Source organism: Porites lutea, chromosome 10, assembly GCF_958299795.1.
Source record: "Porites lutea chromosome 10, jaPorLute2.1, whole genome shotgun sequence".
Classification (NCBI taxonomy): Eukaryota; Metazoa; Cnidaria; class Anthozoa; order Scleractinia; family Poritidae; genus Porites; species Porites lutea.
This window is the reverse complement of record NC_133210.1, coordinates 10,967,834-10,995,173: the sequence shown is the minus strand read 5'-3', so window position 1 is coordinate 10,995,173 and position 27,340 is coordinate 10,967,834. Positions and strand designations below refer to the sequence as shown.

Below are 27,340 nucleotides of genomic sequence, written 5' to 3'. Positions count from 1 at the left end.
GAAGACCTGTCAAAACGTTAATCACTGTCAACAACAGTCCTGTTCAGTACACTCATCCCGACGATCATATAATTAACGTCGGCTTCATCTAAGGTTGTACACGTGAGGAAAAAACATGTTCTGATTGGCTACAAGCTTACCTTTGGCTTGACAGTTTGCTTTAACGCTGTCAAACTTCAGATGTTTGGCGGCAAAACACGTCATGTCTGGCACCCTATTAGAACATGTTTTTTTAACTCGTGGGTACGCGCGAGCGTACCACGAGTTATTGCAGGGACAGGGATATGCAAATGAGTCACTCGCTCACTCGTAGTAGACGCATTTCGTAATTAATCGGGTCCGAACTCGAAAGAGCAAAGATCTATCGTTTCCAAAGAAGCACGCGCTCGCCAAAGTTCGGTGGCATCAAATTCCTTGCTAAGAGCGTGCATCGTGCGCTACAGCACGGTCAGAGGATAGAGGTCTTACCAAATTTAAGACACGCAGGAATCTTTCAGATTAGTACGATTCAAGAGCCTATGACTCGTCCAGGCGTTAAACTTGACGAGAAGATGAGCATTTGCTCTTCGACTCATTCAACTTCGACGCTGGCTTGATCTCCTACCTTGTAGTAATGTAGAAGGTTATGTGTATGAATGAATGTATGGTAAATAAAGGCACTTCTTCTTCTTCTTCTTAAGTACTCCCCAAGGTCACGGGGGGAAGTGGATGTGATTTTGAGCATTAGCTTTAAAATGACAGCGGAAATCGAGATAAGAAAACATAAGCTTACGTTTTGCGTCCTACTTCGCGGAGTTGTGTCGTCTTTGTATCGCATATGTTCTTTCATTGCCATGAAATGCTTTTACATTGTTTTTTACTGTCATAAGCCTGGTTTCAGTTAGCCTTAATTTCATCCGATTGCTTCGAGTCTTTTTTTCAATCGGTTAAGAATGGCTCGATTGTTTGCCGGCGGAAGTTCCATGGAAAACGCATTAAATTTGAGACTTTTCACCACAACCACTTGATCATCCTCAATGGCGTAGTGGCTATGTGAGGTCCATCAACTCGGAGGCACCAAGTTCAAACTCTGCTAACGACCTTCTTTTTCCCTTCTTCCTTTTTTTTTTTCTTTTTTGTTTTGTTTTGTTTGCTTATTTGTTTTGCTGTTTTATTTGTTTTTTTTTTTGTTTTTAAATATATACCTAAATAGCTGTTAATAAAGTGCAATAAACAGCAAGAAAAGTATTGTGTTTCCAGAACAAGGATAGTATATTTATAATCTGAATTTCTATCATTTCCTAAAATTTACTGTGGGAAAACCAGAGGTGATAACTAATTGATTATTTTCTAAACAACGTACCCACGAGTTGACGATAGTCTTTCTTTGATTTTGTCTTGTGTCCACGCTTAGATGCAACCGATGGTATTTCGCCTTAAAAAATCTTTGTTCCCCGGTACAAGATCAAGTCGCAAGATCAAGTTTCCCTTTAAAGTTTTAACTTTGTACACTGGTATCATATAAGATGCCAACTGCGTACAGCGTACTTTAAAAGGTACATGCCAACCTTTACTTAGCGCATTGTTTGCGAAAAACTAGCAAAGTAAAGTTGGATACCTTTTAACAGTAACATGCTGTTTCCTGACACTCAGTCAAAATCACGTTATTGTCAATTATATAAAATAATACTTTCTCTACACCTACCATATTTTTTACATCTGTCACACCAGTTGCACTACAGTACACAACACGAGCTTTGGGTAGCATTCTATAAAGTGAAAAAAGAATAAATCTGTAAAGAGGAGAAAATTTGGGCACAGCAGTTACTGTACGGGAAGGGGGGGAACTCTGTAGAGACAGTAAGGAGGTCAGGTATATTTAACAATCATTCCACAAGTGCGTGTTGGATATGAGTTGGGTATAATCATCTTATATGCGAAATAATTGTTTTACTAAAAACGCCCGCAAAATATCGAGAATTCTTCCTGACTTTATTTGTAAAAACAACCGATTTTCAGCTCGTTTTTAATTTTGAGCAGATGAGTACAGTTACTTTTAATTAGCTCACTTGTCACACCTCCCCTCACAACGTTTATGGCATCAACTCTGGAAATTGAACTCAAGCCACATTGGTGGAAGGCAAGTGCTCGATTACAACTGCTCCATCGCTGCTCCCTCCTTCTTTCAAATTGTAAAATTGTTAGCACTTTAATTATTACATTAGAGTGTTAATTACATGCTAACAATTGATACTCAAAAATGAAGTCGAATATCTTTATCATACCTTTGTATTGTTGTGACAGCAAGAGCAACTTTTGTGCTGGATTCTTCTTTGCCCTAAAATGAAATAAGCTACAGTGAGCAGAGTACTTAGTTGAATCCATGACTTGTAACATCTGTCTCTGGTGTCAATATGCATCATTGGTGTCAATTTGCATGTGTGGAAAGTGTAATGGTTGTGCATTCATTAACAAGTGCAACAAGACCAATTGCATTCTCAAGAAACCCACTGTGCAGTCAAGCTTTATGTGAACTGTATGTAATGTAAAGGGAACACAAACTGTTGTCCTGTCATCCACTTCATACAAAACGTAACTTGAATAATGATGATCACATAGTGGCAGTTTCTAATAAAACATGCTTTTTGCCCTAAATAAGGTATTTACATGTATTTGTTGCAGTTATGAATACGAAGAATAAGGGCTAGACTACTGTAAATCACTTACAGGAACAAAATGCTTTGCTTTATGACACTCGTCAAATATGAGGCATCCATTAAACTTCTCACCACCACACCAGTCTATGAGCTGTTGCAATCTGCTTTGACGATTGGCACCTGTCAAAAAAAAGAAAAAAAACAGATCAACAAAAACAGGAACCTTGTCTATTGTCAGTGTCAGATGACATTCACACAGCATGCTCACCTTTTTGAACAGACGACACCAGTGTTGCGTATGTACTGAAGACAACACCCTCTTTAAAATCAGCAGGTAAGCCAAATACGCTGTAAAACAAAATTATGTCAATAGCATTAGATTCGTTTTAAAATTCCTACAGATCTATTATTATTGTCAAATAAACCACAGAACATTGCTTCTATAGAGAGATGTGTCATGTCAGGTTACCATGGAAGCAAGATTTCTGGATCAATAATCTTCCCTGACAGAGACAGACGGCCATTTGTATTGTCCAATGATGGAAGGAAAATACCAGCGACCCTTTCATTCCTAAGTGCAATAATGCACAAAAAAATTTTTTTGTTGTTTTTTCCCCACCATATTGGCAGGACCACAGTTTGTTGAGACCCAGAAATTTTGCTACCATGGCAGTGTGACTTCTCCTTTCTTTTACACTGTAGGAAGCAATAGTTGGCTTGGAAAGATTTAGGATCAGATTATCACTTGGGGAAAAATACACCTGAATTGAAGGAAAATGAAAATTAATGCAACTTGCATGCAAAGATTGGTTTGAAAAAGAACTCTTAGAAAATAATTAAGAAAAGGAATTTATGTACCTTGTCCAAGAATATATTGTGTTACATAATGATAACAACGGACACCAGCCAGTGTAGATAACTTTTAGTATTCAAGAAAGATTTAAAAAATTCCAAAAGAGAGAGAAGTCTGAGAGCATTTCGTCCAAAAATTCAGATTCTGGAAGACAGATGTTCAGAGAATTTTTTCTGAAATTTAACAAGATTTAACACAAAAGGCAGGGGAGGGCATGGCCCTCTAGCACCACTCTAAATAATGTACCTGTGGTATTCGAGTTCATGTACCTGGTTTCTTTATCCAGCTGCTGACAACCGTCTATCACTTTGACAAAACAACCAATGTCATGTAAATCTCTGACAAAATAATGTAAAACAATCAGAAATTTGTCAGTTTCTAGGGTTATAGTATTTTACAGCTATACAGAGATAGCATTACCAGCATCCCTGATTTCGTAACAAACTGCTATAGGGATTCACATCATGAAAAATCTGTCACAGTCCAGAATCAGTGAATTCAAATCCAAAGCCGATTTTATTGGATCATTGGTGTGTAATTGCTTCTGAATATTCCTTCCAATATTACCCCTGGACCATTTTGTTCTAGGGGGTGAATGGGTTACATGTAAAAGCGCGAAAAAAATGTGGAATTATGAACTTAATGCGGCAGTGATTTTGTTTCCCCTGCCTGTGCATCCTGTGCCAGTGATGCATCTGTGAGATCTCCAAAGATGCAAAATAATTTACCGCATCCTGTAGGATCGACGGAGGGACCAGAAGATGATTTTGAAAAAGAAAATCCTGTTTATGACTTCTAATCTGTAATAAAACCTACCTTGTCAATAAGTCATAGAGAGCAGACTTTTTCAAAAGGTATTTTTTGGAAAAATTCCCAGGAGTGAATGGGTTAAAATCATTGACTTAAAAGGTCAAATTCCATTGAATACATAACCAGACTTTGGCTAAAAAATAATCTGAACACACCTTTGGGCATCTAATCGTAGGTCAGCTGAAATACTAAACCATATATGTCTGGATCTTCCACGTGCAAAATTGTCCAACACAATGCCAGCAATCTACAGTAGAAAACAACTGGAGTGTAATCTTGACTACAAATTTAATGGGCTTAAAGTCAAACAGTTCTATATTCAAGGTTTGTACAACTTCAGACAAACAAATTTCTAGGACATTTCAAGAATTTTTCAAGGACAAATTACAGTTTTCAAGGACTACGATATTTCTATTAAATCGTAGGCATTCTTTAACCCCCTTTGATCACCCTATTGGCTAAAACATGTCATGGAGTCATTTACGATTTTGACTTCTTTGGCCATATCATTGATCACATTATTTTATACTCCTTTCCATAACAAGACTTTGCAAAATGACTGGGTATGACGTGCAACTGCATCTGAGGTGCAGAAATTAAGCATTGTTACCCGTGAGTTTTACAGCTTAATTCTTACACCAAGGATGAGCCGAATTTTCCTCAGCAAAATAAAAAAAAAAGAAAAAGGTGTCTGGCGTAGACAAGGTTTTGAATTTCAAGGACTTTTTATGACCTAATAGAGAAATCAAGTACTTTTCAAGGACCTAAACCAAATTCAAGGACTTTTCAAGATGACAGTAGTAGTAGAATTAAGAACTTTTCAAGGTTGTACGATCAACCATGTATGTTCTTTTTCATGCTCGTACCAACTGTCACACCCTACCAAGTGATCAAAGATTAATAAAATGCCATAGCAACTCCAGATCTTGAGTGGTTTCACATGGTTGAGGCAATGGAAAACACAAGTGATATCACATGGTTTTAAAATGAAAACGAGGCAAGTGCTTTTGCAATCATGAAAATGAGGTAAATTTTTTATTACAAAATTATCACCTAAAATATGATCAAATGCCTCCATGCAAACACCTCTATAAGGTCTTTTCATCCTAAAGCCTTGTGCAAATGGATGCAACATTGTCGGCCAACAGCTCTCAACATTGTTGAATGTTACATGTTGCGTCCATTGGCACACCCTGTTGCATGTTGTTGCAATGTTGTTGCAATGTTGTTGTGTGTTGTTGGGAGTTGTTGCACAAAGTTTGAAACTGGTCAAACTTTTAGCCATGTGCAAATGGACACAACAACTCTCAACATTGTTGGGCCAACAATATTGGGAGTTGTTGTGTCCATTTGAACATAGTTTAAAGACATCTAACTTTATACATATTAATTACCTCAATAATAAAGCAGACACTTGGTTCTGTCCCTTTGGTGTCTGATTAAAGGAGGGGGGAGGAAGGGGGGGGGGAAGCTGCTATAAGTAACACCTAACTATAATTTTATGATAAACCCTTTTTTTTTTCAAGAAGTGACCAAAGTGTCCAACTCAACAAAAATTTCAAATTTCATCTTTAAAGACTTCTTGCATGTAAATGTGGAAAAAAACCATTAGTGTGGTATCATTGGGAAAGTACAGTTGAAGGGGTCTCATTTGAATGGTTGCACATGTTTTTCATCAATATCATCATTTTAGGGGGTCTCAATGGTCTTATGGGTTCTTCTGATTCTTGAATTTAAAATGGTTTCCTACTTCTTATTGGCATCATGATTCATCGGTCTCCTGTTTCTGTGGTTCTTGTAGTCCTCAAAGGCTGGTTCATGTACTTGTAGAGGATCACAAAACCCAGGAGAACTACATGTACAAGAACCAGGATAACAGGAAGAGCCATGAGAAATACCAACCATGAGAATCAGGAAAACCAGGCATAACAGAGAGCCACAGAGCAAAGGAAACCAAGAGAACTTGAGAGCCACAAGTACCAGAGAATCAGAACCAGAATGTTGGTCAAAGTAAATATGTCAATTATCATCACCTGTCTCTACTAAATCTTGTGGAAACGATTTAAACAACTGGTATTTAGCTCATGGTAGCTGCTGTGCCTAGAAAAGAGAGGGGACATACATTAAGTCAGTAGCCATTTTATTGTGTATTTACTTTAAAAAGATAATCATCAGTAAAACCTGCAAAATGAAACAACCTTTTTAAAAACAAAAGTATCAATAGCGCAGACAGTTGCACATTGTGAGAATAAACTGTTCTCAGATAAAATGGAATATGTTATCTTTGTCCCCTACAAATAATTGGGAAAAGCATGATATCACTTTACCATCATGTAACAAGATTTCTGGATCTCAACAGTCCTTCTTTCAAGACAGAAATGGCCATTTCATGATTTGTATTGTTGAATGATGAAAGAAAAGTCCTAAGTGCAGTCATTATGGAAAGTCATACAGTCCTATTTTTTTCTCCCATAAAATTGCAGGGCCACAGTTTGCTGAGATCCAGGAATTTTGCTAGTAAGCGTGGCAACATGACATAATGACTTCTCTTTGTTGAGGCTAGGAAACAAAGAAAATTCTGACTCAAACAAGGTCTAATGCTTGTTTAACCACACTAGGGACAAATTTGGTTTGATTTTCAAGCCATTTCGAAAAACATGTAGTGTTACATACTTACCGCCAAGCAACCAGGTTCTACAATATCCCCCGGATGATGTTTAATTCCTTTATGATTTAATGAGTTGCAAGCATAGCTTGAGAAGACATCTTCACTGTAAACAAAACAAGCATGGAATTTAAACAGCTTTGACGTGGCATGGCATATATTGTGCTACAAAAGTGAGTTAACAGTTGGTTTGGATAGCAGGCCTAAGAAGTCTTTTTTTTCTCCTTTTAGAAAGGGCATAATTGTGTCCAACTAGGTCACCATTTTAGCCAGGCAAACCAGAAAGGTTGTCAGACATCCACAGTGAACTCAGTTGATGAAAAGATTAAAGCTGTTTCTCTTTCTCAATTTAAATCAAACTTAAAATAACATTATCTTTCGCTGCACTAATACTGCCAATTATCTTGTACTTCGTAACTTCCATCCTAATTTTTAACTCTTCTTACAGTAATACGCGTTAGTTTATATGTGTATATCTGTGGGTTTATTTGTATACAGTCTGATATGCTGCCATATTGTACCCCGCACAATAAACTTATTTAAATTATCTTACTGAATCTGGCTTCTTGGCATTTTAAACTTATTAGTTATTTCAGAAAGTCAGTACCCCTTTTAGTTAATTGATTAATTTAACAACTTGTAAATAACTATAATATTCTGCTTTGGGTACAATAAAAATTGTTGTTGTTAATGTTGTGAAACCAGTACAGTCAAACCCTGTTATTTTGGACACTGAGGGGGCCATAGAAAATGTCCATATTAGTGGGGTGTCTGTAATAAGCAGGTTGAATTTACAAAAAATGTAAGGGCTTTCTTACTCCATGGACAAAGCAAACTGTCCGTAATAATGAGGTGTCCATATTAAGCAGGTGTCCATAAAGTGGGGTTTGATTATATTAGATGGACACCCTTGTGGAATGCTCTTGTGTCCATTTAATACAGGAAATATCCATAAAGAGGCTCAAGTATTAAGATGGAATCCACCAGGAAATTGAGTAATTTTAATTTAATTCTGAAAATTTCATGTGAAAGATGCAATTTTGTGAAATTTGGGATGTCATTTTCTTGGGCTCTAATAAGAAATTTTCTTTGGTATTATTACGAATGACTAATTACATCTTTAGCCCTTGAAAAATGTAAAAAAAGAATGCAATATGCTTTAAATTATTCTGGTACAAGGTTTTTGTCCACTGAAAATCAAAATTATTCAATTTCCTGGTGGATTCCGTCTTAAGGTCAAATGAGTAAAATAAGCGGTTATACAAACAAAATGAAATGAGAACTGTACTGTACAGTACTGTACAACTGATCAATGGGTTAGTAAAGGCTGCTGGTATGCATTGCATGTTGATCATGATTCTGTGACTGTTAAAAATGCATTGCATGTTGATCATGATTCTGTGACTGTTAAAAAAAACAACCAACCAATTGCAATGATTTATTGCTTTATTTTTTTCTCCTTGAGTATTCGATTGATATTTTGGGTAAAAAACCCTTCAGAAAAACCTGCCTTCTATTACTGTTACTGAACCAATCAAAAAATCTCTCAGGCCAGCCCCATAAAAACCTCATCGATTGAGGTTACCGGGAGGGGCGGGGGGGGGACCTAAAATAGAGATAATGCATATCGCGATGTAATAAATCAAGCTAGGCTTGGGCTCGTGTGCATATACACCTTTTAAAATTTCAGTAAATTATCTAAGTTAAATAAGTTCCCTCCATTAATAACACAACTAAGCGAAACGTCGCTACATAAAAGAAAACCCAACCAAGAGTACAAACCTTCGACTTTCTGCCACAACGCCGTGCGCCATCTTGTTGAGCTCCTCGTGTTCCTCGCTCGGGTTTTCAGTGCGATTAATTACAACCCGGCGTGGCGGAACAGGTGATTCTGGACTAGATAGAGCCATGGTTACCTTCTGATTATAGCAATTTAGAGGAAAAAGCCATCATTTTCGGTATTTTTACACTCAAATCCCTTTGTTGTGAATATTCCCTCGTTTCCCGCATTTTTGATTGTTACCGCCATACCTTGCGGGCGCAAATGAGCCTAGGCGCCTGATAGTCTGTGATCTTTGTCTGCGGTTTTCGATTCCACCCTTCTCCCACAAAGGACGGGAAATTTGGGATAGCTGTAAGTACGTTCAAGCAAGATTTCTAAAACCTGACGCTCTCGAAGCCCCAAGCACCGCAAAGGTTTTGCTGCTCAAGAAGATATTTTTCGTACTGCATCAGTTCAAGTATGCCGTATCCTCCGTAGCCCCCCTGTCAATCTCTAATAAGGCTCCTCCCTTCAATAAGCCCCTTTTCTTGGGAAGAAAGTTAATAAGTCCCCCCCTCCCCTCCCCTAATTATTCTTCACTAATAAATGATAGGCTGTATAATCAATCTCGACCGTAAAACGTCGTCTGGACTGAGACAGAATGGTTCATTTACCAACTCTGGAAGTTCGGATTTGGTTCTGATCCTAGTGTGCATGACCTCCAACCTTCTTTTGCTTGAGCTTTTCCACTTTGTACTCTAGTTCTTTACGGAGAACTCATACCATTATCTTTTCTAAATTAAATAAGCCCCCTCTCAAAAGGGCTTGAAATTCCCTAGATCCTCATGGCCCCTCAGTCCCATCAACTCAACGAACATTTTTTCACTCGATCATTGGAAGCTCATTCATGTTTTCATTTTTGGGCAAAAAAGCAAAAACACGCAATTTAAATAACGTCAAAGATGTTTTTATTGAGAATTATTATTCATTCAAAATATTTCCCCGATTCTGATTGGCTAAAAGCACACGTTTAATTCACCATAACTGGTTACTGATGACCAAATTTGAAGAATTTTGTGTTTAGCGAGGAAATGATGTCAAAAATGCAGCGTTCTTGCAGGTTAATGCACAGTCAACCGAGAAGACCTAAAAGAGCTAAAAACATGGCAAGAAAAGCAAGAAGACAACTCGAAGGGCGACATCTGCTATTTGGAGGATATTTGCGGAGCTGAACAACCCCGAACGTGCACTATCGAAGATGAATTTAACATCGATGGATCGATGGAGGTAAGCGTGTTTTAGTCATGTTTTTAAACTAGGAATTATTTTGAATAAATAATAAAACAATTATTGAATTCGGCTTTCGTATCATATGAAGAATTATGGAGATCTCGGAGGGTGTTATCCGTCGAGGTCGTAACACCCTCCTCGATCCCCATAATTTTTCATAAGATACTCAGCCTCATTCATTAATTGCTAATTAATTTCTGCTAATAACTTTCTTCTTGAATCTATTACCGCCCCAGACGAATCTTCAATAGTTTCCTTTCATTTTGCAATATTGTACCACATGCAACAACCATACTGGGCTTGGGCTGCCTGTTAGATCTGCTGGCCCTCCCATTTTTTTGCGCGCGCGCGCGTGTGAGATTTATGGCGGTGAAGCTGCGAGGGAATTTCAAAACGTCTCCTCTTCTTCCCCAAGGTGAGCGGCTTTGCAGCTCCTCTGCCAAAACTCTGTACGCGCTTCTGATCCCGCTGACTACGCAGGCTGCAGATAGTGAAGAAACGAAAACAGCTACAGCATGGGACAGCTTAATGATTTGTTTTTATTTTTACGTGAGAAATCGAGGAATCTAAAAACAGTCTTAAAAATATAAATCTAGCACGCTATGACCCAGGCGTTTTGCAAAAACATTCCTGGGTAAAGGGCTCAGTCCTGATTAGATCACAGGTGCCTTACTGCTAATACGGTTCTTGTTATGCTTCTACTTTTACTTCCTATTCAAACGTTTTAAGATTACTTTCTCGATATGATCATTACTGGTTAACTGTTTATACTCGTTTGGTCTGAAATTGTCTGATTACTGGGGAAGCTCCTTCTCCATATTTAATCACCACTAGCTTCAGGTGGTACGTTGTAATACGGACGATCTTCATCGTGTTTGTTTACATGCAAGTACGGTGCATCCCTCTCCATTATCACCTCCAGTTTTTCGATCAGTTGATAGAAACTGGGACGAGAGCGAGGTTCCTCTTTCCAGCAGTCAGCCATCAGCTCATATCTGTTATGGACAAAAAAAAAAACAAACCAATTGAAGTTAGTCAAAGTTCCAATCCATTATTACATGTATAGACATCGTTTTTCCGATTTAGTGGAAGAGTTTTCCTTTAGACCAGCTGGGAGCCACTCACGCCGGATCATTAGGCTTGTCGGTTTCTTGCCTAACCTGCGAGCAAGCTTTCCATTTGGGGGATCTCTTCAAGTACACGCACGTGCGACACGCGAGAGGAAACACGACAGAGAGGGGCCCTCCGCTCGCGCGTTCGTTTTCCTTGCCCAAATGGACAGCTTGCTCGCAGGCTAATTCTTGCTCTGTCGATCTCTGTTAAATAACACTATCATATTACTGTATGAAAGAAATATTTAAGCTAAGATTTTGCCGTCTGTTTGTTCAGTAATCACTTTGATCGAAGAAAACGTCAAAATCGAAACCGACTTGCCCTCTGCTACTTTCAAGGCTATTTATAACTAAAAAGACGCACGAAAAATCGAATCTTTTTGTCAGATCTAAGACGATTCTGATCAAGAAACGTACACATCATCGGAGCACATGTCAGGCCTTTCCATGCGATAACCAGTGCCAAGCAGTCGATACAACTCTGAGTTGGTCAGCGTGGGGTATGGTACGCCTCCTGATCACGTTATGCGAAAGAAAACATATACATGTTATAATTTGAAAATACGGCTCATTCCCCTGGATAGCTTTTTCCTGAAAATGTCAATGTCGACGACTCTTCATCCCCCCGCACTCAATAATGCCGTTTTGCAATAGAATAGTGATTGAGCAGGGGTCAGAATTGCATTGAAATGTGTCTTCAAAGAAAACAGGGTGCTTAGTAATAAGGCTCCTCTTTCCAGAAAACAACTAATGCGTGCATATTTGATGCCGATTATCACTTATCAGACATAGAGCTTAGTTCAAAACAAAAGTGCCTAGCTTGCCACACATAAAAGTCATCAGGTATCAGCCTGTTTCCTGGTAACAATAACCGTATTTAATAAGGACTCACTCTTTAAGTCCTAGTGTCGTCCTTTGATATCACTCGCACAATTCAAGTCATATACCCCGTGGCAACAGGGAGGAGAGTTCTTGGGATTCCCCTCCCCTTGGAAGTTTACATGATTAGTGAATGACGGTCTACTCACCCAATGTAGCCATCTCCCAAAGAACAACACCAAAAGACCAACTATAGAGAAAAGCACAGAGGTCATGAACATTCCCACTGCATTAACATTACTTTTCCTCTCTTCTTTTGACGAGGTGAACTTGAGGCAAAAGGGCGTGTCTCCACCTTTCCATGCTTTCACTCCTGACTGAACCCTATGACATCGGGCCTCAGCTGCTAAAAGCCCTTAGCCAATGGCCTATTAAGGTTAATAGAGTAGGGATCGGAAACGAATACCAATTTAGGTGACGGGTCTGTCGCATAATCGTAACTAAATGATCTTTACATACACTCCGAATTAAGAATTCAGCAGACGCCGCTCTTGCTCAGGACTTATATGCAAACTATGTAGTCCCGAGTCGAAATTATATTGACAAGTACGAAATCAGCCACTATAACCACTGAAGTTCTATATCGGTTTGAAATAAATTCGCTGATCATGACTTTTAGGGAAGCTGACTGAGGTTTTAATTTATCGAAATGTGTTTAAAAGAGTGGGATTTTTTTTATACTCACACATCACTTTTGGTGGTGTAAAGGCCTTGATAAAGTGCTTCGGGGGCCATCCATTTTACAGGAAGTTTTTTGGACTTCGCTGAGCTTCTCACATCTTCATAGATTTGTCTCATCAACCCAAAGTCTGACACTTTGATTTGGTTGTCATGGCCAACAAGAACATTACGGGCAGCAAGGTCTCTGTGAACAAGATTGTTTTCGGCGAGATGATTCTAATTTTCAGAAGGAAAGAGAAAAATAAAAATAAGTACCATAAAACTTCAGTTACGGGGCTACTATTGCCTAAAAAGGCATGGTCGAAGGCGTGAAAATTATAGGAGCCAATAATCAAAAGCAAAATATCACTGCTGAACTGATCTAAACGGCTGATTCAAGTTCAGACAAAACATGTCGAATTTGGTTCGATCGACTATGACAATTTCTCCTCTAAAAACCATTAATCATCTAGAAAATTAACTTATTTATCCTTTATTTCTTGCTTGTGGAATAGTCTTTGATAACGATCTTTGAAGGATAAAAACAAAACCTGAATGGAAGCAACGTTTCTCAGAAAATAATAATATAGTAATTACCATTCCTTTAGCAATTTGCCAAGCAAATACAAAGAGTTGTTTGGTTCGAAAGTTCTCCTTTTCGTCGTCTTCATCACTGCTGAGATCCTCGTGTATGCTTTCGATTACAGGTGGCATGGCAGGTGAAGGCTTCGCTTGACTTTTTCCTGTTGCCGCTTGGCTGCTTAGTAGCCAGTCTTTTTCCGTTACTTTCCACTCCACATCCTTAGGGAAATTTACAAAAAATAAATAATGGTCTAGCTTAAACAACTCGAAGAAATGGTACAGATCGACTTAATCGCTAAGACGCAGCTTTTGCGCAACTAGAACTCGGCCAGCCGAGAGGTCTGATCGAGATCATTCAGCCGCTTTTTCCAAAGCCTTGAACGCCCTTGTGGACGGCCATTCTTCAGGCGTTGCGGTCTGTGGCGAAGGTTTCCCATCGAAGAGTGGGATTTGATTCAGTTTTTTGTTTCAGGGCTTCTTTGAAGCTCTTTAGTGGGTGTCCAATGCTACGTGTACCGCTGGCCACCTCAGAGAAGAAGACCATCTTCGGGAGGTGCGTGTCCAAACCACTTGCCGACCGTATCAAAGGCCTTGGTCAGGTGCACAAAGAGGATGTACAGGCTCTGATTCTGCTCGCGGCATTTTCCTTTATCTCTTCTACGGCGAATATCATGTCGATTGTCCCTCTGTTTCTCCTGAAGGCACACTGACTCTCGGACACGAAATCATCCAAGAGGTCGTGTGTGATACAGCTCAGTATGATGAGTGCCATGAGATTTCCTGAAATACTCAACGGCGAGATGCCTCTGTGGCTGTCACAGGATGCTCTGTAAACTTTGTTCTTGTACAGGTGGATGGCGTTGGTGTCCTTGAGGTCGTTAGGGAGGTATCTCATCAGGAACAGGTGCTTTCTCAGCCTGGAGCTGTTTATTTTTTTTCTGGGTTTCCTCCAGTGTTGGGGGATCGTCAAGAGAGCTTAGAACCTGGCGCTGAAGTATATCTTGGATTGCTTACTGGTCGATTTGTTGAGAAGTTGGCTAAAGATTTTTCACCAACTTTGAACGATATCAAACTTCCCTGTAAGCAGGGTTCCAGCCGAATATGGGACAGGAGTCATGAAATTGAAAGAGGGGCCATATATACAGTCTTCGAGCCCTCGAAGAACCTCTTAAAGTTGTGCTCGTCTGAGTATTGCTGCAGTTCTGCAGCCTTGTGTTGCCACCACGTATCCTTCATCTGTCTCAGCTCAGTCTGGACTTCGTTCCTGAGGTGCTTATTTAATTGAGACGATCGTGCCTGGCAGTCGAGGTCTTTTCCTAAAGCCAATTGCTAAAAGCTTCCTGCTTTTGCTTCAGAAGGCATGCGTTTTCTTCGTTGTTGTTTTCAAACCAGTCCTGGTGTTTTCGCTCCTTCTGTCCAAGTGTCAATTTGCAAAATCAAATGCTGCATCTCTGACTACCTAATTAAATATGCATATTTTGTAAAATGCTATTTAAACCGGTTTGCTTCAATCAGTGATCCTGAAAGCGAACTACAACTGTGGCTTAATGAAAAAAACGCGTAAAACGTGATTTCAAATAACACGTGACATTGCTTCATCAGTGACGTCACAAAACAAGTTTTCCTAAACGGGGAAGGTTTGCAAAACTTAATCTTAGTAATTTTCACCACCAAAATGTTACATAAACAGTATAAACGTAAATTCACCTTATATGGTTGGAAAAGTTATTTATCCTATTAGCCATTTAACTAATTAGCAGGTCACGTGACCCTTTTCCCTTTATTTACCGATTTCTGTTTTACGTAAACACACATAAAAGGCGAATTCTTCAGAACCTTTTTAATAGCCTCTGAAACATACCTAAAAGAACTTGTTGCTCTTTCATTATCCTTTCCGCATTTTAGAGTAAATATTTTGACCGTTAATTCTCAATTAAAAGTCACGTGACGAAAATTGGAACTTCTAAAATGTCTCATATTGCTAAGGTCATTAAGCTACATTAGTAGTCCAATTTTCAGGATCATTGATAGAAGCGAACCGTTCTAAATAGCATTTTATCAAGTTATGCATATCTAATTATTTAGTCATGCCTTAAGAGGCCTGAGGAGCCAACTGTGGGCACAAGAGCAGGTGTTTAACCAAGTGGACGTAATTGATAATCACGAAGTTTCCCTGTGTTTAGCTTAAGAGTGGCAGATTTAGAGCTAACAAACACGTATCCTTGCTTCTGGAGTCTGTTCTCAAAATATCTGGGATGAAATAAACCACGATAGTTAAAGAAAGCCTTTGTGGCTTCACCGGATGAAGTTTCCCCAGGAAGCCACAGCCAGTGTCGAGTCTACGACTAAAATAGCATTGAAATGAGAGGTTGTGACGTAATTCAAGAAGGCGCATGCGCAGAAGTAGTACACCAACGACGAAAATAGCGTGACGGCTATAGTTACACCTGACCTACAGCGATTATTATGTTGCGTTCTCCTTAAGTCGTAAGTAAAAATTAAAATAGTTGTCTATTTATTTCGGGCGCCTGCCCACCCCCCCCCCCTCCCTTATCTAAGGGTCTTGTACAGCGGCCATCAAGTTGTCAATGTCAAACTCTCTGACCCGTACAATAGAACAGATTCAACTGAAACTCTAAACAAACGTAATGATCATTTCATCTATCCAAGAGCCTAGGTACTTGAAATCGTCCACTTGTCTTAGCTTTGAATTGACTATAGGGTAGTAAGGTCGCCCTGTGTCGGAGGTTGTGGGCCATGTATTCAGTCTTGCCGGTGTTAATGTGCAGAGCAACTTCTGTGGCAGCAGTTTCTACTCTTTCTAGTAGTGATTGAGCTTTATCCAAGTTATTTGAAATCAATGCGATATCGTCAGCAAAGTCTGTGTCAGTGATCATAACTGCGGGAGAGCGACGACTTCTTCTCTCAGTCAGTGTAAATCCAAGGTCTTCGTAGCCTTTAATTGCGGATCTCATTACGTAGTCTAATGCTATGATGAGCAGGAACGGAGCTAACGTGTCACCCTGCAGTAGTCCAGCATGGGAAGCAAAGAAATCTGTTTCTCCACCAGGTGAGCAAACTATGGCTTCAGTGTTATGATACATCGACGCTCTATCCAAGACTATTTGATTTAGGATGCCGTAAGCCTTCAGAACTTCAAACATTTTGTCTCTGTTCACCGAGTCAAACGCCTTTTTGAAGTCCACAACGGTAAGAACTGCTGTTAGATTATTGGCTTTTATGCCTTTAACAAATCTTCTAAGAGTAAGTATCTGACCAACTGTTGATCTTCCTGGTTGGAACCAGTTTTTATTTGTGCGCAGCAGGGGTTCTAAGTGGGGCCGGATCCTGTTAAGAAGCACTCTATTATAGATCTTAGCTGCTGTTGGAATTAGTGCAATACCACGATAGTTCTGAGGTTCACTGGGATCGCCCTTTTTGGGTACGGGGTTTATAATGCTCTTGGAACATAGCTCAGATTTTCCGCTACCTTCAAGCACCATATTACACACGTCTAACAACTGGTGATTGAGAGAGCCACTTTTCTATACCTCAGCTGGTAGTTCATCTATGCCAGGTGCCCTATTGTTGGCAAATGTGTTGATGCTGGTATTGAGTTCTTCGAAAGTGAAGGCATTAGTGCTGATCGGAATAGTATCCTGTACAATTTACTTACTGGGTTCCTGTCTTCGGCCTCAGCTTGGCCTAAGAGTGTGGCAAAATGGTCCCTCAATTTTTTCAGCCTCACTTCAGCAGTTTCGCCTTTATAAGACCACCTGTAGCTGACGAGGTCCTTCCCGTTATCTCATTAATAGTATCCCATGCTCTTTTTGCCTGATGCTGCACTAAAGCGTTTTCACTCTCAGCACATATCTGGGCCAGATATTCCACTTGTTCGCTGTCATATGCAGCTTGAAGTTCCTCTTTCGCGTGTTTTAAATAGTTCGCATTGCCAGAGTTGGGGGGACGCTAATTTTTCAAATAGGCTTTCTTCAACTCGTTGCTTTTCTCCTTGACAAGTTCTTTCTCCCACGGCACTCGTTTTTTCACTCGTTTCTTCTTAGGAATACACTTCTCAGCTGCATCTATTTGGGCCTCGATCATCGTAGTATACAGATCGTTCACAGTGTGTTTTTTCTCAAGCTCGTACAGGGCCTCAAAACGATTCTTAACTTCCACAATATGAGCCTCTCTTACGGAATGGCTGGTGCTAAAACAATGCCAGTCGAAACTGGTTCGTTTGGCAGTTGTTTTCCTATTCGCTAGCAAACTGAGGCTTAGTTTAGTTGCGACAATTATATGGTCTGAATATACTGCACTGAGAGGGTCATATGCCTGATAGTCTTTGAGACACTGTTCCACTATTTCCTGTTTACCAGTATATAATCAAGTTTGGCTTTGCAACCATTTGGGTACGTCCACAACTTTTAAAGCTCTTTTGGAAGCGTGTGTTATAAATTATAAGCCCACATGCAGTAGCCATATCCAACATAAACGTCTTTTTTCCAAAGCTAAACCCATTACAGTCTAAGGGACTGATTTGTGCATTCAAATATTACCACATATGATCTTAAGGTTATGTCCAGCTAGCTTCTTTATTAATTCAGAGAGTGTGTTGTAGAAGTCTAGAGCATCGCTGTCATCCGAGCAGTTCGTTGGACTGAGCAGCATGCAATAGTAGTAGAAGGGTTGTCACTTAAGTTTGCCACGATGACTCAGCTGTTCACTACCACAATATTGCCCTCGAGGGAGTTGTAAGCAGAGGGGCTTAGTTGCATACCCACCCCTCCCACACAACTGTTCACGGACTTTCTCCAGGACGAGGAGGTGGCCAAGATCCAGCCTTTGCCGACATCAGTATAGTTCATGTCCGCATTACCATGAAATTTTCGATGTTCCTGCAGACAAACAACAGATATTCCTTTCTCCTTTGCCAGCGCGGTAAGCTCTCCAGTCATGTCAATGGAGTTGAGTGAACGGATGTTAAAAGTTGACACCAGAGTGTTTATCTTGCATCTTAAGAGGCTTCCAGTAGCTGACTTATCAACTCCAACATGGTTGCTCACTGGGGGAAGCGGCCCTTATTTATCCGGGCGAGGACCGAGCAAGTATGTAGGGAAGTTTGCAGTGTTTATCAATAATAATAATAATAAATGTATAATAAAAATCTTTATTACAAAACCTCAATTAAAATCCTATTTACAATCAACCTGCTGTTACAAAAAATCTAATTAATTCATCAAAACACTATTCATTTACAAATTCTAAAAAATAGAAGTAACTTAACCTTACATAAAAGAAGAGGAAATAGATATAATTAATAATAAAAGTTCAAAATTCTATAAAATAAAGAATTCCATTATGCAGAGATACTAAGATCATACAATCGAATTATACTAATGACGGCTAAACCAGTGCCCATAAAAAGCCCTAAGTATAAAAGCATATATACACGTATTTCAGATATCCGCACTAGCGACATTTATTTTACAGTCTAATGATTGCTCTATCTTGCTACGAAAAGGCGTTCGCGAACCTCTGACGCATACATGTACCGATCTTAAGAGTTCAAACGAGATCTGTGTCCTGAGCCAAGTGATTACCACATGATAAGGCTCGGTGTCTTTCTGAGCTCTCTTGTCCGCTGACACTCGTTTCCCATTCCGCCATTGGTTCCAAATACTAAAGGCGTAAACGAACCCATTTCTACATCTAACACCCGCTGTTGGTACTTGCGCTTCTTCTCTTCTTCTTGCACTTTGAACACTTCCGATGTTGGCTTGCTCTGGTAACACTTGGAGTTGACGTGCGTAACCCTAACATCAAAAAATGCCGTAACTCCTCTTGCCCAGAAACCTCCCGCTTTGATGTCCAACCTTGCCTCAGAACTTGTAACAGCGACCCTCAAATGAAATCGCTCGTTGTCCAGGGGTTGAAGGCGTGGTTCGATGAGAGAGAGAGAGAGAGAGAGAGCTTATCACAGAGCTAAGGCCCAGACCTTATAGGGGGTGGGTGGCTGGCTTTTTTGTGTCAAAAGTAGGGGGGTAGGTAGGGGAGATTTTGTCACTTTTATAGATTATCAAGCCAGAATGCAGTTCAAAGTCAAGGCAATTTCCCTGTAGGCTAACACAGCCAAATAAATGCTGACTCATAATCGTAACATTACTAGCAGAGCTTGGGGGGAGTGAGTTTCATGGGTGTTGAGGATGCGTTCTTGCTCCTTGGACTTGGCTGTCTATAGAGTGAGTGCAGGCACCTTGTATAAAATCCAGTGAGATATATGATAATGTTAAAACATCTTCCCTTAAGAACTGAGTAATCTCGGGAGAAAGTATTTTCTATTTGTAACAAAAGTTATAAAAAAAAATTCTCATGATTTCAATAACAAGGACTTTATCGGGTATAAAATTGGCATCTTCGTAGATGTAAATCTGCAATAGTCCCAATACATGATAGGGCTGGAAGCTACATAGTCATAAGAAAATGGTGGTCTACACTTTCAGAACACGAGAACACGCTGCAATGAGATTTTCTTGACTTTCTAACCTTTTTTCTTCTGCGGCGAAGCCAAGTCAAGAGGTCACCACACGGAACGTATTCTATGACCAGGAACATTTTCTCTTCATGCTTGCAGCATCCAACCATAGATACAACGTTCTTATGTGAGCCTAACATCTTCATCTGTTCAATCTCAAACGTGAACTCTTCTTTCTGTGCTTCAGATGGATCATCTAAAGACAAATAAATAAAATGATTCTGTCCTCTTGCAGTCGTGCGGTGACAGCATTCAATTGTTAATTCAGTGCTAGATTTTTCATTTGTATGACAGATATATTCATCCCTTTTTATTGCACGCGTCCTCACCTCATATGCACAAAAGGACAGGTAGATTTTACACTTGTAATTGCATTTAAATTTAATATTCACGTTACCACCCCATCTTCTTTAATAACAGCCTCAGACGGGATTATTGGAACATTCAGGATGGGTGCGGCGAGCTACCTTGAACCCCTACCCTATTTACCCTATCTCAGGCCTTAACCGTTGTTTTAGAAGGAGACCAATTATGAAAAGAATAAACGACAACAACAGCAATACCAACAGCAACCAAAAAATAATAATATAAAAGAATTGATTTCGATTTATGTCTTTCTTTTTTCCTCAGTAAGGTTTAAACGAGAACTTAAAAAATCCTTTTTGTTGCATATAAAGAACTGAAAATAGATTATAATTTCAAGCGCTTAGGGCTTTATCTCTCCCTTATGTAGATTAAAATATTTCTTACCATGTAAAACTTTGACAGCCACCACCTGTGGTGCCTTCGGCTTCCTGGATGATACAGGCCATTTTGAAGTCTCTGTGACCAAGCCTCCATCTCATCACTCTTACTAAAGGTTGCTTTGTAAACAACACCAAAAGCTCCTCTCCCCAGCTCTTCCTCGAATTCTATTTGCTCAGGCAATATTTCCCACTTATCAGAGAGCTGCTGTGAATCAGGTGATCTGGAGACATATATATATATATATATATAATAAAAGCTGGATTTTCGTCTACGAATCATTAAGACAGATTAAGGTTGCTATTGATCAAACAGCCCGGCTGTTATCAGTTCAAACACCACATTTTCAACCTGAAAAACACACCATTGCTACAAATTTCGCCTTGTACAAGTTTGTTTGTACAGATAAGAACGCGTAGAGAAACCGCGGAACAAAGCATTGAACGGGAGCATCGGAAATGCCTTTAAATTCCGTACCGTAAAATTCCGAAAATAAGCCCTGGGGCTTATATTTTTCAAAGGCCTTTTTTGAGGGGATTATTTTTGGAGGGGCTTATATGGAGGGAAATTTGCGTTTCAAAATCGATGGGGCTAGCCTTATAGTTGGAAGGAAATTTACCGTTTTTGCTTTGTTTTACTTTGTATTTGAGGGCAATTTCCAAGTACAAACCCCCGGGGGGCTTATATTTGGGGGAGCAATTTAACGAAGGGTTCTTTGCGTCAAGAGTTTGGGGGACTTATACATGGAGGGGCTTATTTTCGGAATTTTACGGTATGCGTTTCTGAAAACTTTTAAAAAGCCACCACCCTCACCCTCTCCGTTTCGGGTAATTTACCCAGACTACCAAAAGTTGAGTTTCTTTCCGCTGAATGTTCGTGCTCAGGCTCTTGGGCGTTGAGTTTAGGTTGCATTCTCCCAACGTCGAACGCAATAATATTTTTTTATCAATCACGTCAATTTTTAATTTAATTTTCAGCTATTATTCTTTAGCATCTCGTCTTTTTTACTGTCTTTTAGGTTTTCAACCCCTTGGCTAAAACAAAATGCTTGATTATTTTAAATAGAAATTACAACCTGAGTGACTTAATTCCTTGTAACTGTCATCAAGGCAGGCGCACGACGCTGTGTAAGTGGCCACGTGATGCAATCTAACCAATAACATCGCGCTAAAATCAAATGCTCCGAACGTAACATTTGGCTTATGTGTTTTTGATACACTTCAACTGAAGAAACAATTACGCTGAACATTGTGGTCAGCAAATTAAAAGCTACACAAACCTTTCAATAGTCTTTAACTTCTTTCTTCTGTAGCACCAGACGAATAAAGCGACGGAGAGCAGCAAAAAAGTGGAGGTGACACCAACTGAGATGTAGATGACTTTGGAAATGGCGCGGGTCGGATTTTCTGAAACTAAAGGTATTGCATTGTAATAAATTCAATTGGCATAGGAAACGTGCGACTGTGCGCTGAATAAAACAGGTGCATTAACTTACGAAAAATTACAAAAAAAGCCTTCAAATCTACCTCGCCGCTAAACCTGGCTTTTCTTCCTTCACGGATCTTCTTTAAATAATCTAAGTTCTCCCTGTTTCTGAGGAACATTGCAAGGCGGGCATAAATTGACAATATTTTAACTTTTTTGTGTCCATCATACTTACTACTATTACACAGATGTCCTTCACAACAGTGTAAATGTTGATCTTCTAATTGTCGGCATTGATCAGCAGATATACAGCCTTGAATGGTGACTTGTTCGCCGCTTCCGTATTTGAAACAAAGGTTTTCTGGAAATGTACAGTTGACTGTAATGGGAACAGATGAATTCCTGCTAGGGTACTTATAACAAACAGTACCTAAAGATAAATGCAGAATTATAGATAGAAGTTTTTAAAACCATCGAGTATCTCGCTGACAAGGTCACTTACCTCAAAGTCTGGGGCAAAGGCGTGAACATACAGCTTTTAGACAAGCCTAGAAGCGGAGCTTTTATTACATTGGAAGCTATTCACTAAAATTTAATAGACTTTAAACCAAAAATACTAAACGAAAGTTTAAGAGGAAAAACGTACTGCACATTTCGCCCAGTTTTAGAGAAAAAGCAATAATTTTCATACAACGTCTTATGTGGTTGTTGCCGTATGATAAATAATTAATTAGCTAAGTAGAATAGTGTTGTCCAGGGCTCTCAGATTGAGCATAGGCTATTTGTGCAATAACATGCTAAGTGTAACCTTCTCGATGTGGATGATATAAAACGTACTTGTTACTGACGCTGGCATTTCACAAATATAGTTCTTTTGGTCGTTACAGTTCGTCCCCTCTTCTATCGTTCCAAAGTCTGTCTTCATTTGCCAACACTTGGAGTCACCTTTTCGGCCAATCCATACGTGCTTTATAAAGGTATTAAAAGGGATAGAGAAAAAAAAACATTAAATGGAACAATTTACCTAAAAAGCCACAATTAAGGTGGTTGGAAACACTGTGATCATTGGAGTGTCATTCAAGGCTCGTTGAAGGTATAAGGCTCATATTTGGTATGGACGGTTTTAATAGAAGTGAGATTTCGATCGTTGCCATGGCAACAAGGATCTATCGAAAAAGCCAAATTTTTTAATTTGGTAGGTTTACGCAAATCGAGTCATTAGATTTCCTTATAAATGTTACCATTAAGAAATCCTAATTTTTAACTCAACTTGTCCAAATTGTAATAATTAGTTTTTAAAATTTTCAGGGAAATAGCTATCATGTGAAAATTGAATGTTTCTACTGTTTAAAACCGTGATATTAAAAGGAAATCTTCAACATTTCGTCAAATTCTCTACCGTCACGCCATTGAACATTATATGACCAATCATTTTTCCGTTTTGTGATTTACGCTTGAGGTGTTGTTAGTCATTTTAGAAAATAGTATCTGCCACAAATTTTGTATTATTGGCCAATCTTTTATGCTCTGGTTTCTTTTTAAGCAAAGTATAGTAGTCATTGTCTTAGTTATTCGCTAGTTATTCACACCAGTCTTAGCCTATATATTTAAGTTCTTTCCTTTTTTTACCTCATATGATGATTTCTCGGCCAAGACTTTTCTAAGACTGATTGATTAAAGCTGATGTTGTTGCGGGAGTTGTCCGCCTGATGTAACTAAGATCACTGCCATTAGTATGACAGTATGCAGCTACTTCATTACTTACGATCAAATTAAGTTAATAGTTTTGTCAAAAAGGACATCATTATCCAATCAAGACATAATTTTAGATCAAGACGTCTCAGCTGATGAGGGGCAGAACAATTGGCTTTACATCAAATTCACCAGTATTTTGCATCTTGTTATAATTCAGTTTGTGCGCTCAGCTTCCCAAAATAGCGTGAAACGTGGTCTTTTGAACATTATTTAGCTGCGTAGTCTCAAGATACATTGCAGGGTTAGAGTTTTAGATCAGAAACTAATGAAAATGAAATCAAAACTGTCTACATCACTGATTCAATTGGTTCTGTGTCACGAACTACTCAGAAAATGTGATTTTGCCGCATTCTTCTTTGAAATCTCTTATTATAATAAATTGCCCGCGCCTTAAGCGTGCTCAATATGCATTTAAAACCTAGTATCTCAAATTAAATGCACATTTCCTGTCCTTACACTTTTCCTACAGATGTGTTGGGGAGAATATATTTAAGCATCAGTTACAAGGAGAAATTTCATGCTAATCGATAATGCAGTCTTGAGGCTCAAAGGGTTATAGACTCGGTACTTACATCTATGTTCATTTTCTTCAGACCGATAATTTTCATGAACTGAATCAAAAATCGGTGCTTCTCATCTCTAGCATTATTTATCTTTACCAAATCGCCTCCAGAAGCAGTACACTCTTTTCGTGCACCTTCCCAGGTATCTTTATTATTTTCTTTGTAGCAAGATACTCCATTAAGAAACCACCCAGCAGAACAAGCCAATGGACCTAATTTGTGAAATATTAACAGAGCGAACAGACTAAGCCCAATAATAATAATCGTTTTGGGGGGATGCAAATGTTTTAGAACCTTATATTTCAAAAACGCTTTGAAAGATTTTTCAACCTTTTCACAGTTAAGACAACGGTCTAAACTATTAGCACACTTGAGGATTTGCAGATCATTGATACAAGTAGATTTAGAGAAAATTACTAATTAATAGATTTCATGTCATCGTTATTCTGTTGCTAAGGAAGCGGCGATGTCAACAAAACATACTCCAAAATTAAATTCAATGTTCGATATCTTGTTTCACTTTGTGGCTTTTCCATACATGCACTACAGCCAAAGTTATGGAACATCAAACTCGAAGGGGTAAAAAATGGGTGCGAGCCTCCTTCATATGATCATGAGACAGCTCTAACGCTGATCATTTAAGAGTACTTGGAAAGCGCCCCAAGTGATCAAATATTACCTGTACTCCTGTCATACATCGTACGATCGAAGCCTCCCCAACATTTTCAAGGCCAAGTTCCCAACAGGAACAACTCACCTTTGGGTCTTTCACAGATGAAATATTCGTTTTCCTTGCAACATTTCGAGAGTTTCCAGCCATTTTTCAAGATTTCGACGCATTCATCTTCATAAAAACGTCTTGACATGTTGCCGATCCACTTGACGAAAACAGAACTGTTAAACAATTCTCCATTGTTCCATACATATCCGCCCGTTTGATGCCGAAACACCAACCCAATCCACACAGAAGTGCGGTTTGTGTCTTTGAAAGACAAGTTATGAACAAACTTCATTTCTTTTTCATTGGATATGCTTACCAGGTCTTCTCCAAACCCAATACACCCTCTTAAAGCTGTTGACCAGGCAAATCTCCGCGGATAACCTAACCTATCCATAAACTTGTAGCAAGAACCTTCAAATTCGCTCCACTTTTCAGGGCATTCCAAAGCTAAAAAGGATAAAATTGAGGCATCTGTGACACTTGTATGTGGCTTAAACAGTAATGAAAAATTACTGGATGAGGCTGAGTATGATCTTAAGAATTCAAACAACAATAGTCCTATTCAGGACTACGTTCACCCGGACGATCAAACTCAACCTACTTTTGAAATGGCTCTTGGCTTCAAACCTCTCACGATCTTAAGAATTATCACTAAAACCAAATCCAGTAACCGTTTAATTGTTCCTTCAAAATAATTCCTTTAAGCATTTAAAAATGCTTTTAAAACAAACTAAAAATGCTTAACTCGATCGATGTACATGTTAGGTGACTGTCTTCATTTGCCTGTTTCTCGACAAGTTTGGGGTACAGAAGAATGTTTGAGTAGTATGGCAGATATTCTTTCAATAGCAGATGTCATCCGTTTGGTTGTATTCTTGTATTTCTTGCTATGTTTTTAGGTAGCAGTTCGGCTATTTCTTCTTCGCGAAATGTGTGAAATGTCCCTCCATTTCATACAGTTTTATTATTTATTAGCTCTACAAAAACAACGCAAACTCTTCCTAGAGCTTCTCGTCTCGGTTGCCGTTCCTATTCTGGCGATGGCTATGTACTGTTGAAGTCACTTTTCCGGATATCGCAAACATCTTCCACATCTGGTCAACGCTAGCTGGTTATGAAGAAATAACTGTGGGATTTGGGCCAATCACAAACGTAGAAATAACTTTGATGTATAATAAATAAATGAACAATTATTGGGTGAGGTTATTGTGATATCCGGAATCAAGGTCTTGGTAAGTCTCATCACTTACACTTGTACTGCTGTACTATTTCACTGACTCATGATCATGAGGTTAGCGTCTTTTTCCTTTTAATTTAGTTTCTTTCTTTTTTCTTTTCTTTCTTTTATTATTTTAGTTTTTTACTTTCAGCCCGCTGTGAAAATAGAAAATAGCTTAAATAGTTACAAATAATATTTGTAATTATTTTTGTTTAAAAGGCAAATAAAATTAGTTAAAACAACAACAACAACAACAACTTACATTTACCAAGACTGAGATAATTCCGGATATCACAAAAACCGAAACTAGCGCTTATTTTATTAGCATATTCACAGTCAGTGATCCTGGTGTTTTGAGCAATGTAATTAGTTGATATCTAAAGCTGTTTAACAATTTTTGAATGAGGCTTGGTATATAAATTATTCTTCACATGGTACGAAAGGTTAAAAAAATACTCTCATCGCCCATTGCTTTTGATGAGCAAACAGCGCGTGAAAAGCTACTCAAAAATTACTAAAAGATCAAATAAACATACATACCAGAATAGCTCCTTATTACTGCCAATAGGAGTGACATGAACAGTCCGGTTGTGATCATAATAGCATCAGATATATGATCTGAGGAGGCATTAACGTATAGCGAAACATTTCTCGATCAATGATTAGTCGGAGAAGAAAACTAGAAAAGACTTGTTGTTATCGGAGTACTGCAAAGAAGTCGTATTTTTTTTTATCTTTTCGTATCAGGCAATTGTAGGCAGAGGAGACTCAGGAAATATACTCTTACCTGGAGTAACGACGCTTTCTTCCTTCCCAATATTAGGGCAGACAAATATTATACTTGTCACTCTTCTTTCATTCGAAAGAGATTTGATGAAGAATACGACTCTAAGCCCCCTTAGCTATTGAGGCTGATAGGTACGGTAAAATTTTGTTTCAAAATAGGAAGTTAAGAAAAATAAATTATGCAGGTGCTTTCCATTATGCGGTTGTCAACTAATGGATTTTGGACAGTTTTACGAGGTAAAATTTGTCCCTTTGCGTTATTGAGGACATAACGTTTCAGCAATCAACTTGTTATTTAACATATTAAAGTTAATATTTGTTTCCTTTAAATATTCAACGTCCA

General features: G+C 38.9%; 3 protein-coding genes and 1 pseudogene across 3 annotated transcripts; all 4 read right to left on the bottom strand.

Annotated features, from left to right (window-relative positions):
- The window catches only part of LOC140949787 (uncharacterized), a 181,326-nt pseudogene that overhangs the window by 21,609 nt on the left and 132,377 nt on the right, over nt 1–27,340 (bottom strand).
- On the bottom strand, nt 1,601–6,204 carry LOC140950705 (protein strawberry notch homolog 1-like). The gene is made up of 7 exons (XM_073399949.1): nt 6,124–6,204; nt 4,455–4,546; nt 3,759–3,827; nt 2,905–2,984; nt 2,707–2,816; nt 2,265–2,317; nt 1,601–1,748 (listed from the first exon to the last, which is right to left on the bottom strand). Exons 1-7 carry the CDS (start codon nt 6,202–6,204, stop codon nt 1,601–1,603), a joined length of 633 nt encoding a protein of 210 aa, XP_073256050.1.
- On the bottom strand, nt 10,514–13,415 carry LOC140949794 (tyrosine-protein kinase receptor Tie-1-like). The gene is made up of 5 exons (XM_073398926.1): nt 13,265–13,415; nt 12,693–12,904; nt 12,157–12,197; nt 11,546–11,642; nt 10,514–11,011 (listed from the first exon to the last, which is right to left on the bottom strand). Exons 1-5 carry the CDS (start codon nt 13,379–13,381, stop codon nt 10,837–10,839), a joined length of 642 nt encoding a protein of 213 aa, XP_073255027.1. The 5' UTR covers nt 13,382–13,415; the 3' UTR covers nt 10,514–10,836.
- On the bottom strand, nt 19,796–27,135 carry LOC140950704 (uncharacterized). The gene is made up of 9 exons (XM_073399947.1): nt 26,999–27,135; nt 26,752–26,829; nt 25,029–25,439; nt 24,281–24,483; nt 22,791–22,920; nt 22,189–22,383; nt 21,808–21,940; nt 20,535–20,751; nt 19,796–19,980 (listed from the first exon to the last, which is right to left on the bottom strand). Exons 2-9 carry the CDS (start codon nt 26,807–26,809, stop codon nt 19,927–19,929), a joined length of 1,401 nt encoding a protein of 466 aa, XP_073256048.1. The 5' UTR covers nt 26,810–26,829; nt 26,999–27,135; the 3' UTR covers nt 19,796–19,926.